At 43.8% G+C, this 13,504-nt stretch overlaps 1 protein-coding gene across 1 annotated transcript in view; it reads right to left on the bottom strand.

Annotated features, from left to right (window-relative positions):
- Positions 1-1,756: 1,756 nt before the first annotated feature.
- Positions 1,757-13,504, bottom strand: part of LOC139160061 (zinc finger protein 850-like) — a 32,812-nt gene continuing 21,064 nt past the window's right edge. The window contains exon 3 of the mRNA XM_070737588.1: positions 1,757-2,954. Coding sequence (XP_070593689.1) covers positions 1,801-2,954 — 1,154 coding nt within the window. The 3' untranslated portion in view covers positions 1,757-1,800. The remainder of the gene's footprint in view (positions 2,955-13,504) is intronic.

Raw genomic sequence — 13,504 nt, 5'->3', positions numbered from 1 at the left:
TAGCATAAGTTTAAAATCTGTTTGAGTTCTTTAAAAATCTCTGCAGCTCTTCTTTCTGAAAGAAATCTGATAACAATGTCTTTTGAATCACCCCTGCGAGGACCAAAAGCCCAATGCGCTCTTTCAAATTCTTGCAACTCACATGTAACTTTGTTCTCAATGAACCACTGGAGGATTTCTTGAATAAGTTGTTTGCCCCCCCCAAAATCTTTGGGGAAGCCTCTCAAGCGTATGTTAGCACGGCGCTGTCTATCTTCAAGATTAATGATACGAATTTCCTGGCGAGATTTCCCCGCTTCCAGTTTTCCAATCCTTTGGTCTTGAGTTTTTGTTTGTTGTTTCAGTTCCGCCATTCCGGTTCCCAGTGCCGATAAATCTCTTTTCATCTCTTGGAGCAATTTGCCCATATCAGCAAAACCTTTAAGCAACGAGTCCATCTTCTCCTCCAGCTCCACAGCAGACGCCATCTTCGCTTTGTTCTTACTTCTTCACCCAACCGCGTCAAAAAGAGTTATTTACTTCAACTTTTAACTCCTTCTGGTGAAGTTTTTCGACAGTTTATCCAGTTCACTCTCCTCTCAATCCACTTTTAGTAAGCTAGAGAGGGTAGTTAAGGGTTAACTTTTATTTCTTTTTCTTCATGTGGGAGAGCTTTTCCCTTGGTGCGTCAATCATGGCGACGCATGCGTAGATCTCCCCCACAATCAGGATATTCAAACGGTTTCTCTCCTGTGTGAGTGCTCTTGTGTTTCACCAGGCTGGAATTCTCACTAAAATGTTTCCCACAATCAGGACATTCAAAGGGTTTCTCTCCTGTGTGAGTCCGCTTGTGTTGTCCCAGGTTGGAACTACAGTATTACTAAAACCTTTCTCACACTCAAGACATTCAAAGGGTTTCTCTCCTGTGTGAGTCCTCTGGTGTTGCACCAGGCTGGAATTCTCACTAAAACTTTTCCCAAAGTCAGGACATTCAAAGGGTTTCTCTCCTGTGTGAGTCCTCTTGTGTTTCACCAGGCTGGAATTCTCACTAAAACTTTTCCCACAGTCAGGACATTCAAAGGGTTTCTCTCCTGTGTGAGTCCTCTTGTGTTTCACCAGGCTGGAATTATCACTAAAACCTTTCCCACAGTCAGGACATTCAAAGGGTTTCTCTCCTGTGTGTCCTCTTGTGTTTCACCAGGCTGGAATTATCACTAAAACCTTTCCCACAGTCAGGACATTCAAAGGGTTTCTCTCCTGTGTGTCCTCTTGTGTTTCACCAGGCTGGAATTATCACTAAAACCTTTCCCACAGTCAGGACATTCAAAGGGTTTCTCTCCTGTGTGTCCTCTTGTGTTTCACCAGGCTGGAATTATCACTAAAACCTTTCCCACAGTCAGGACATTCAAAGGGTTTCTCTCCTGTGTGTCCTCTTGTGTTTCACCAGGCTGGAATTATCACTAAAACTTTTCCCACAGTCAGGACATTCAAAGGGTTTTTCTCCCGTGTGAGTCCTCTTGTGTTTCACCAGGCTGGAATTATCACTAAAACCTTTCCCACAGTCAGGACATTCAAAGGGTTTCTCTCCTGTGTGTCCTCTTGTGTTTCACCAGGCTGGAATTATCACTAAAACCTTTCCCACAGTCAGGACATTCAAAGGGTTTCTCTCCTGTGTGAGTCCTCTTGTGTTTCACCAGGCTGGAATTATCACTAAAACTTTTCCCACAGTCAGGACATTCAAAGAGTTTCTCTCCTGTGTGAGTCCTCTTGTGTTTCACCAGGCTGGAATTATCACTAAAACCTTTCCCACAGTCAGGACATTCAAAGGGTTTCTCTCCTGTGTGTCCTCTTGTGTTTCACCAGGCTGGAATTATCACTAAAACCTTTCCCACAGTCAGGACATTCAAAGGGTTTCTCTCCTGTGTGAGTCCTCTTGTGTTTCACCAGGCTGGAATTCTCACTAAAACTTTTCCCACAGTCAGGACATTCAAAGAGTTTCTCTCCTGTGTGAGTCCTCTTGTGTTTCACCAGGCTGGAATTATCACTAAAACCTTTCCCACAGTCAGGACATTCAAAGGGTTTTTCTCCTGTGTGAGTCCTCTGGTGTATCACCAGGCTGGAATTGTGACTAAAACATTTCCCACAGTCAGGACATTCGAAGGGTTTCTCTCCTGTGTGAGTCCTCTGGTGTATCACCAGGCTGGAATTATGACTAAAACTTTTCCCACAGTCAGGACATTCAAAGGGTTTTTCTCCTGTGTGAGTCTTCTGGTGTTTTACCAGGTTGGCACTCTGACTAAAGCTTTTCCCACATTCAAGACATTCAAAGGGTTTCTCTCCTGTGTGAGTCCTCTTGTGATTGACCAGGCTGGAACGGTCACTAAAACCTTTCTCACAGTAAGGACATTCAAAGGGTTTCTCTCCTGTGTGAGTCCACTTGTGTTTCACCAGGCTGGAATTGTGACTAAAACATTTCCCACAGTCAGGACATTCGAAGGGTTTCTCTCCTGTGTGAGTCCTCTGGTGTATCACCAGGCTGCAATTGTGACTAAAACATTTCCCACAGTCAGGACATTCGAAGGGTTTCTCTCCTGTGTGAGTCCTCTTGTGTTGCACCAGGATGGAATTATGACTAAAACTTTTCCCACAGTCAGGACATTCAAAGGGTTTTTCTCCTGTGTGAGACCTTTTGTGTTGCACCAGGTTGGAATTATCACTAAAACATTTCCCACAGTCAGGACATTCAAACGGTTTCTCTCCTGTGTGAGTCCTCTGGTGTACAACCAGGCTGGAACTACGACTAAAACCTTTCCCACAGACAGGACATTCAAAGGGTTTCTCTCCTGTGTGAGTCCTCTGGTGTGTCACCAGCCTGGAATTATAACTAAAACGTTTCCCACATTTAGGACATTCAAAGGGTTTCTCTCCTCTGTGAGTCCTCTGGTGTCTCACCAGTTTGAAACTCTGACTAAAATCTTTCCCGCAGTCAGAACATTGAAAGAATTTCTCTCCTTTGTGAATACTCTGATGTTTCATGACTGAAATTGTGGCAGAATATTTTACAGCACATTCAAATGTTTTCTCTTCTTTGCGACTCTTCCTTGCTTCACCAGACAGGAATTTTCTCTTTGAAACCTTTCTCACAGACCTGACCTAAGAATTTCTAATGAAACATTTACACAATTTGCACTGTCATATGTTTTCTCCCTCATGTGTGTCTTCTGGTGTACCAACATGTTCTCACGCTCACTAAAGGACTTTTGTGGCTTCCCTCTTGTGTGGTTGCTTCCATGAATCACAAGGCAGTTTTTGCTACATTGAGATAGTGTGTATGGCTTTTCTCCTGTCTAGATCCTCGTTTCATAAACAGCTCTGATTTGAAATCTCTTCTTTTTGGACAATAGGCAAATTTATGTCACTTTTCCACAGCTGAGGCCACCAGAAATATGGACAATGCCTTGTTTAGTGGTGCTTTCATTCAAGCCGTTTTATTCCTCACAGGGAGAGGGCTGCATTCCTGTCTGCTCTATGTGACTTTACTATTGGCCTTTTCCTCCCCACTGACTTCCAGATATTTCCCTTTTTTGCTGATTGAAAAATAATCTCCTTTGGCTTTTCATGTAACCTTCAGTTCTTCATAATGCTTATTTGAGCTTGAAATCTTTCTTGATTTTCTCTCTTGTCTAACAGCTGCTGGAGGAGCAGGAGGAGAATTGTATGGTTTTCTGAAAGAAATGGAAATATTTTGATTTTTCCCTTTATCTTCTTCCCTTTTCAATGTTGGTTCTTATTTACAATTGTCCAGAGTGCTCTTATTGCCATGCTCTTTGTCTGTAAGATACAAAGAAAAGTAGAACTTTGTTTATAAAGTTGTTAGAGATGATGTGAAAAATAATAATAATAATTAATAATAATAATTTATTAGACTTTATGCTGCCCCTCTCCGAAGACTCAGAGCGACTCACAACAAATAATACAGAATTACAAATCTAATATGAAAAACAATAATAAAAAGCCCATTATGAAACAGTGATACAATCCAAACAAACCAAACATGAAATGTAACAGCTAGGGGTATGTCAATTTCCCCAAGCCTGGCAACATAGGTGGGTTTTTAGAGGTTTGCAAAAGGGAAGGATGGTGGGGGCAAACCTAATCTCTGGGGGGAGTTGATCACAGAGAAGGCTCTTCCCCTGGGTCCCGCCAGGCGGCATTGTTTGGTCGACGGAACCCGGAGAAGGCCAACTCTGTGGGACCTAATTGGTCGCTGGGATTCATGCGGCAGAAGGCAGTCCCGAAGGTATTCTGGTCTGATGCAATGTAGGGCTTTATAGGTCATAACCAACACTTTGAATTGTGACTGGAAACTGATCGGCAGCCAGTGCAGGCCACAGAGTGTTGATGAAACATGGGCATATTTAGGAAATCCCATGATAGCTCTCGCAGGCGCATTCTGTACAAACCCTCCTCGCCACAGCTAAAAGATGGTGTTCTAATGTTAGGTGTGGGTCGAGGACGCCCATGTTGTGGACCCTCTGTGAGGGGGTCAATAACTCCCCCCCAGGGTAATGGACAGATAGATAGAGTTGTCCTTGGGAGGCAAAACCCACAGCCACTCTGTCTTGTCAGGGTTGAGTTTGAGAAAAAAAAGTATATATAATGAAAAAGCAAACATGCCCCAACGCTAATCACTTACATTATTTGATTTATAGAAGACTACCGAGATCCATGTTCAAGTATCCATTCATATTCAGTTGTTTAATTGGGTCAATCAAGAATTCTTAGCAATGCAAAGGACTATCATCAAATACAGTGGTACCTCATGATACGAACTTAATTGGTTCCAGGAGGAGGTTCGTAAGGTGAAAAGTTCGTAAGACGAAACAATGTTTCCCATAGGAATCAATGTAAAAGCAAATAATGAATGCAAACCCTTCAGGAAAATCCCAAACTTTAGAAGGGAGGCGAACAGAGGGCAGGGAGGAGCAGCTAAAGGGGGCGGGTGGAAGAAGCAAGGCTAGGCTAAAGGGTGAGTGGGAAGGAAGAAAGAAAGGCAAGGGGGGGTGCCCCTCCCTTTTCTTTCTTCAAAAGACACCCTTTCAGTGCCTCTGCAAGCACGCTGTTCTGTGCAAAGTCTTTCCCCCTCCAAGCTGCCCCTCCCTTTTCTTTCTTCAAAAGACACCCTTTCAGTGCCTCTGCAAGCACGCTGTTCTCCTACTTTTGTTAATGCAAAGTCTTTCCCCCTCCAAGCCGCCCCTCCCTTTTCTTTCTTCAAAAAAGCGGAAAACAAGAAACCCCTTCATCCCAGCAGCAGCAGCTTCGATTTGTAAGGTGAAAATAGTTCGGAAGAAGAGGCAAACAAATCTTAAACACCGGGTTCGTATCTTGAAAAGTTCGTTAGAAGAGGCATTCGTAAGATGAGGTACCACTGTATATCTTGAAGTGCTGGGGATAGATTATATAATTGAAGATACTGTTTCCCCCCCAAAATAAAACAGGGGGCCAGGTGGCAGGGAGGGTGGAGCAGAGCGGCACGGGGGGGGGGGGGGCAGAGAGGTGTCTTACCGGTACTGGAGTGTCACGCTGTGGATTGACAGCCTCCAAAGACATTAAGAAACATCCTGTAGTTAAATGGTTAACTCTGTTTGTTAAATGTAGCTCCTCCCTTTTTCTGTGACCTAACCCTACTTTGCTCACTTCCTCCTGCTTGCAGGAAGAGAAGCTATTAGCAGCCATTCTAGTCTTCTCTATTAAAGATGTAAGACGCATGTTTGAGCCTCTCTGGCTAAAACTTATTTTTCTACTTTTCTAATAAAAAAGTTTGATTCATTTTAAAATGAAGATTCCTCTTTCCGACATGGAGTTTGGCAGTTCTTTGTGTCTCTCGGCTGGCCTCTTTACAGAACAAAACCTTGCACAGTACAGAAACTTTTCTCACTGCAAGAAGTTGTTAACTGCTTGTCCACATGTGAAGAGTTTCTGTATTTTGCAAGCTTTCCCCCCGTTTTCCCAGGCAGGAGCACGTTTCAAACTGACGTAGGCAGAGCCCATATGAGCCGAGCTGGTCCCGTGGGGTGTGTGCGCACCTGCTCTCGCTTTCTCTCATTCTCTCGGATAAAAGAGCGCTTATTTTCAGGGCGGGGCTTATTTCAATGGTTGTCCTGAAAAGCCCTGTGGGACTTATTTTCAGGAAGTCTTATTTTCGGTAAAACACCGTGCACTCACCTACACAACACATGCACACACACACACAAATATGGAGAAAAATCTATGTCTTCCAAGCCTGACAAAATGTCAGAAAATGGTTAATGTAAAACTTTCTCAGATAAATGTAGAGATGTGGGAGCTTTAACTGATGAAATGACGCCGAAAGCCTTTGCAAGCTTTGAAGGACCACTTTTTTTCATCATAAATGTGAAACTATTGGCAAAACCCGATTTGGCACAATTTCTTTTCTTGCACCTTCAAAAACACAGTCACTGCTGAACTGCTGATCACTGAACAACTACCAGGATTACCACAAATTTTCTGGATCAGGTGCATATAGAATAGAATAGAATAGAATAGAATAGAATTTTATTGGTCAAGTGTGATTGGACACAGAAGGAATTTGTCTTGGTGCATATGGTCTCAGCGTACATAAAGAAAAAGATACATTTGTCAAGAATCATGTGGTACAACACTTAATGATTGTCATAGGGTTAAAATAAATAATGAAGTGTTAATACCACTTTATAAGGCCTTAATAAGGCCACACTGCAACCAATCCTGAATACTGCATTCAGTTTTGATTGCCAAGATGCAAAAGGATATTGAGACTCTAGAAAAAGTGCAACAGAAGAGCAACAAAGATGATTAGGGGACTGGAGTCTAAAACATATGAAGAACGGTTGCAGGGATAGGGCATGGCTAGTTAAATGAAAAGAAGGACCAGGGGAGACATGATAGCAGTGTTCCAGTTGCCACAAAGAAGAAGGAGTCAACCTATTCTCCAAAGCACCTGAGGGTAGAACAAGAAGCAATGGGAGGAAAATAAACAAGGAGAGAAGTAACTTAGAACTAGGGAGAAATTTCCTGACAGTCAGAATGTTTGAACAGCGGAACAACTTGCCTCCAGAAGTTGTGAATGCCCCAACATTGGAAGTTTTTAAGCAGATGTTGGATAACCATATGTCTGAAGTAGTGTAGGGTTTCCTGCCTAAGCAGGGGGTTGGACTAGAAGACCTCCAAGGTCCCTTCCAACGCTGTGTTATTATTAAGATCCTGAATAAGATAACTGTTCTGTCTGAGTTTCCCCAGACGTCAACACCAACTAAAAAGAGTAGCCAGACACGCTGGTAAAAAGCAAAGTCATTTTATATCTTTGAAAACAAACACAGATAACAAAAACTGTTCTTACAAACTGGAATGCTATGAAGCTTCACAGAAAAGTCACGACGGCCAGACAATACAACAGGCTTCTTGCTGGCACACACACCACTGTAGATAATAAAACCCACGCCTCTCCCAAGTTTTCAGAATTCGAGGCCACAAGCCAGAATCAGAGATGCCAAGGATCGAAGCAAGGTCACAGGACTCCCAAAAGATAACTCTCCACAATACAGGAAGGGCGGGCCTGCCTTTTCAACCTTTCTGAGGAGAACCACACCCAAACCCAGCTGTTGCCTATTAGGGATGGAAATACCTGGCTAATTGTCCCCTTCGTTGTGCTGCCCTTCTCTGTCTCATATCTATGATGGCTTGTGCGTTCTCATCTAATGACTCCAGGCTACTCGCTGGGGAGAGCTCCCCCCCGGGGGTCTCAGGCTGTTCTCCCTCCTCCTCGTCCTGACATTCCTCTTCCCCGTCTGCCTGGTCCTCCTCCTCCTCCTGTTCCTCGTCCTCCCCCTCTGAGCATGGAGCCGGCAGAGTTCCAGCCATTCCCTGAGGAGCCTCAGACTGAATCACAACAATAACCAAACAACAGATCTGCAAACATCTAGAACCAAGCAAACTTAGAACCAGAAGCCAACATGGGTTTGTTGAAAAAAGATTATGCCAAATAAATCTTATTTCCTTCTTTGAAAAAGTGTCTAAATTAGTAGACTAGCAAAATGCTGTGAACACAGTATACTGGCATTTCAGAAAAGCATTTGATAAAGTGGAGAACAATCTACTACAGTACTTGGTAAATGAAGAAAATGTGGTATAGATATGATCACCATTCAACCATTAGTCAATGGAACTACAATTATATGGAGCCTCTATGTTATTCTCAGTATTCTTCAATATTTTCATAAACAATTTCAGTAAATGACTAGAATGGGAACTCATCTCATTTGGAATTATATTCCACCCAACTCCCAGACGATAATTTGGAGACAACACTAAGCTGACAGGAATAACCAACACCCCTAAAGACAAACTCAAGATACAGAAGAATCTTGATAGATTTGAACACTGGGCCGTATCCAACAAAATGAAATTCAGTTGAGAAAATAAAAGAGGTTGTACACTTAGTCACAAAAAAGCAAATGGCAATGTACAGAATAGGTACAACCTGACTCAATAGCAATAACTGTGAGATGGATCTTGAAGTCCTACCATAGTGAACAATCAACTAAAAAAAAGCCAACAGTGTGATGCAGTGGCCACAAAAGCTAATGCAATCCTAGGCTGCTTTAACACAGGGCTAGAATGAAGATCATGTGAAGTGTTAGTATAAATTTATAATGCTTTGGTAAGATCACACTTGGATTATTGCAACTAGTTTTGATTGCCATATTTTTAAAAAAGGTGCAGAGAAGAGCAGTAGGGGGCTTGAGGCTAAAACATATAAAGAAATGTTGCAGGAATTGAGTGTGTCTAATATAGTGAAAGGAAGGATTAAGGGTGACATGATAGCAGTATTCCAATAGTTGAAGGGTCAAGAAGGGGTTCAACTTATTTTGCAATGCACCAGAAAGCAAGGCAAGAAGCAGTGGGTGGAAATTAATCCAGGAGAGAAGCAGCCCAGAACTAAGGAGAATTTTTCTTGATCCTGAGAAGAACAATTAATGAGTTGTCTGAAATGGTATTGTGTCTTTTGCTTGTGCAGGGTGTTGGAATAGAAGACCCGCAAGGTCCCTTCCAACTCTGTCACAAACCCCCAGTGATGGAGCACCCACAACCTCTGGAGGGAAGCCATTCCCAAAGAATCAACCTTAACTTGAAAGAGGCATTTTCATTCTTCCCACCTGCAGAAAATTGCAGCCCCCAGTTTCACAGCGTGCAGCACCAGCGGGCTTAAATTTCAGCAGGAGGGGAACCTGCAGCAGCAGAAGCTGATACGCTTCATCCCAGTTGCTTCTCTGCTTCCAGGCCGTGGAGGAAAAACAAACAGCCCGATTTGCTCCCGCATTTTCCTCCCACCTACTCTCAACTCACCTTCCAGCTGCTGTTTCAATCCTCGGGAGAGCACAAAAGCCGCTCTACAGGCCCTCTTTCTCCCATGAGTCTTCCGGAAGAGGAAGCTCTGCGTTTTTTCTCTCCTCGGATCTTTTCTAGCAATTCAGTACTCGATGCTTTGAACTCATCTTTTTGGCCCAGATGCTGCCTTTCTGACTGCCATCTCCTCACAGCAGGAAGAACACTCTTGCCCCGTCTCTATCTAAGGCGTTTGCAAGATGTTCTCACTGTATAAATTCTATCAAATCGTTTTGCACTTCTAGCAACTGACCTTTGCAAGTGACCAGAAAATTTTCTCTTTCTTTTATTCTCTCACTCTCTTCCCCTCTCCCTTTGTCTCTCCCTCCCTCCTTCTCTCTCTTCCTTCATCTTTCTTTCTCTATCTTTCACTCTCTCTCCCTCCTACCTTCCCCCCTCTCTTTCTCCCTTTCTATTTATCTTTGTCTCTCTCTCTTTCTTTTTCTTTCTTCCTTAATCTTTTTCCTCTCTTCCTCCCTCCTTTTCTCTCTATTTCTCTCCCCTCGCTCTTTCTTTCTCTCCCTCTTTTTCTCTCTCTCCCTCTCTATTTCTTTCTCTCCCTCCCTCCTTCCCTCCTTCTCACTCTTTCTTCCTCACTCTTCTCCCCTCCCTCGTCATTCTCCATAAGGGCCTTCCCCCCACCATGAACCCAGCCCCCTCCGGCTCTTGGAAGAGACGCAAAGGAAGCCTGGTCGGGCCTCCCTCCACACACACACTTTTCCCCCTTCGGACCAGGCCCTTCAGCGGGAGGCTCCTTCCTCCCAGACGCTCCCGGCTCCCCCCCCACCTGCTCCTTCAGCAAAACGGGGGCTCCTAGGGCAGGGGGCAAACGGGGGGGGGGGGAGGGGAGGACCCCGCCTCAGGATGCTCCCAAGCGCACTCAGGGAGGCTCCGCCAGCTCCGAGGTGAGGGAAAGCAACACTGTGCTTCCCCCTCGGCGGATCCTGAGGTGCCCGGACAGACTGCGTCCTTGGGCTGGCCGCTGCCTCCAGAAGCACCGAGGCAACAGAAGCTTTGCCAATGACACCGTCTCCCCTCAGCAAGTACGCGCCTCACCGTCCCCGCCGCGGCGCCCCTTTACCTCAGTGGGCCCTCTCGCTCTTTCTTCCTCCCCGCAGAGACCTCCTGCCAAGCTGGGTTAGGGACGAGGAGGGCGAGGCATCAGCGGAGAGCCCAGAATCCCCTCCCGCAAGCCTCTTCTCAACAGGGCTGGTTGGGAGGAAAAACAGCAGGACATTTTTCAAAGGGACAAATTATCATAAAGTGTGTGACTGTCCCGCTCGTCTGGTCACTTTAGCCTAGTGAAATGTGATGCTTCTTAGCTTACCAAATTTAGTATGTTCTGAGCCCTGAATTTATCTTACTTTTTTTAAAAATGATTTTTATTTATTGTTTATTTAAAACAAACCAACATACAAAATGCAAAATATACATGTCTACAAGACCAACATACAAAAAAAAGTGAAGGGGGGATGGAAAAACATTTTTCCCTAAATTTATTTTTTAAAGGAAGTATTTTTATTTTATTTATTTCTCAAAACATGTACGTGGTAACAGTTACAAACATTTGGACAGTAGGACAGGGAGGGTAGGCACGATGGTTCGCTTATGCACCCCCTTACACACCTCTAAGAAAAGGGGTGAGGTTGACTATATACAGACTAAGGTTTCAGTTTTTGGCGTTGGGGAAGAAACCACACAGTCAAGTAGTGCATTCTAGGCACTGATTTAGTGTTTGAGCCGTTTACATTGAGTTTGAATATATTGTGTGTTTGTGTGTTGTTGTGGTTGAAACTGAAGCATTCATTGACAGGTAGAACATTGTGGCAGACGATTTTATGAACTACATTTAGAAGTCAATCTTGAGATTTTAAGAAAGACTATTGAACTTAAACCGGAAATATACCTCTGGGTAATTTACCAGATACTTTTGATAAGGATGAAACATCGCAGAGGGACGGCATACAAATCTAATAAATTACTACTACTACTACTACAACTATTATTATTATAATTACTACTATTATTACTATTATATTATTATTATTATTATTATTAATAATATATATCGTTACGGCAGCTAGGATTGTATATGCTCACAACTGGAAATTGAATAAATACCAACTGAAAGGGAAGTTTTGAGTAAAACCATGGACTGTGCAGATGAATAGACTGACTTGAAATTTAAAGATAAACAAGATTCTGATTATTATAAGATTTGGGGGAAGTTTTATGATAGAATAGAAAATTAAGAGATATGTATTTTAATTAGCTAATATTGTAAAAACTAAAAAAAGAGAATTGAATTTAAAATATTGGAAACCAGATGGCGAGGATAAGAAATGGCGGGAGCACTAGCGATTCAACACAAATTGTAGTTATTGTTTTTTGGTTTAAATATATAGAACTTTATTCTATAGATTATATAATGTATTAGGAAAGGTTTTTTATGTGTGTGTGTGTATATATCAAGAATCATGAGGTACAACACAATGATTATAGGGATCAAATAAGCAATGAGGAAACAATCAATATTAATAAAAACCTTAAGGCTAGAAGCAACAAGTTAGTCATACAATCATTGGTGGGAGGAAATGGGTGATAGGAATGATGAGAAAAAACTAGTAGTAATAGTAGTGCAGAGTTAGTAATTACTTTGACAGTGTTGAGGGAATTATTTGTTTTACATTTTGAGGGTAGGAGTTGAAACCGTTTATGTCCAGGATACAAGGGATACGACAATCCAACAATCAGGACATTCAAAGAGTTTATCTCCTGTATTAGACTTCTGGTGTCTCACCAGGTTGGAATTATCCCTAAAACATTTCCCACAGTCAGGACATTCAAAGGGTTTCTCTCCCGTGTGAGCCCTCTGCTTTTGCACCAGGTTAGAATTACCACTAAAACTCTTCTTGTAGCAGAACAAGAACGACTTGTTGCCAATAAGGGAGCAGAGACCACGAGAAGATTGAGATTGCCAGGTTTATTTGGTGCATGCATCAGGTTCAGAAGATATAAAAGCAATGTCTGAACAACGTGGATTGCTTTTCAGGGCTCTTTATACATTTCCAAAGGAGTACAAAAAACACACAGTATCAGCCAATCAGATACTAGTTGTCAAAGTTTCCTTATACAGAAAGTAAAGAAAGAGTTTTACTATGTAGATGGTGCAGAATGTACAACAAGAAGGAACTTGCGGTTAGTATGTGGGTTCCTGCAGAAGCTATGTGCCTTGAGAGGAGGTGTCAGATCTATCTCTGCCCTATCAAAGCCATGTTCCCTTCCTGAGTACATTTCGTGGTTAGCATAGAGGAAACACAAGTGTGAAGGCAAAAGGTTTTGCCCTGTTGTCGGCCATAGGACCCAGGGGAAGAGCCTTCTCTGTGGCGGCCCCGACCCTTTGGAACCAACTCCTCCCAGATATCAGAGTTGCCCCCACCCTCCTAGCCTTTCGTAAGCTCCTTAAAACCCACCTCTGTCGTCAGGCATGGGAGAATTGACATGTTCCTTCCCCCTAGGCTTTAAAATTTATGCATGGTACGCTAGTGTGTATGATTGGTTTTTAACTTGTAGTGTTTTTTAAATTAATTTAAATATTGGATTTGTCTTACATTGTACAGTGATCCCCCGATTATTGCGAGGGTTCCGTTCCAGGACCCCTCGCAATGATCGGTTTTTCGCGAAGTAGCGCTGCGGAAGTAAAAACACCATCTGCGCATGCGCAGATGGTGTTTTTACTTCCGCCGCAGCAGCGAGGAGCCGAAGATTGGGGTTTCCCCACCGCCCACGCAAACTCCTCGCTGCCGCTCGCCCGCCCTTCGCCCGCCCACGCCGTTCGCTCACGCCGCTTCCCAGCTGAGTCCTGAAGCCAATTCGCTTCAGGACTCAGCTGGGAAGCGGCGCGAGCGAACGGCGTGGGCGAGCGAAGGGCGAGCGAGCGGCGGGCGCGTGGGCAGGCAGGCGGCGGACAAGCCGTTCGCTCGTGCCGCTTGCTCGTGCCGCTCGCTCGCGCCGCTTCCCAGCTGAGTCCTGAAGCCAATTCGCTTCAGGACTCAGCTGGGAAGCGGCGCGGGCGAACGGC

Source organism: Erythrolamprus reginae, chromosome 2 (assembly GCF_031021105.1).
Source record: "Erythrolamprus reginae isolate rEryReg1 chromosome 2, rEryReg1.hap1, whole genome shotgun sequence".
NCBI classification, from domain to species: domain Eukaryota; kingdom Metazoa; phylum Chordata; class Lepidosauria; order Squamata; family Dipsadidae; genus Erythrolamprus; species Erythrolamprus reginae.
The sequence above is the reverse complement of the archived record's forward strand: the minus strand, read 5'-3'. Positions and strand labels throughout refer to the sequence as shown.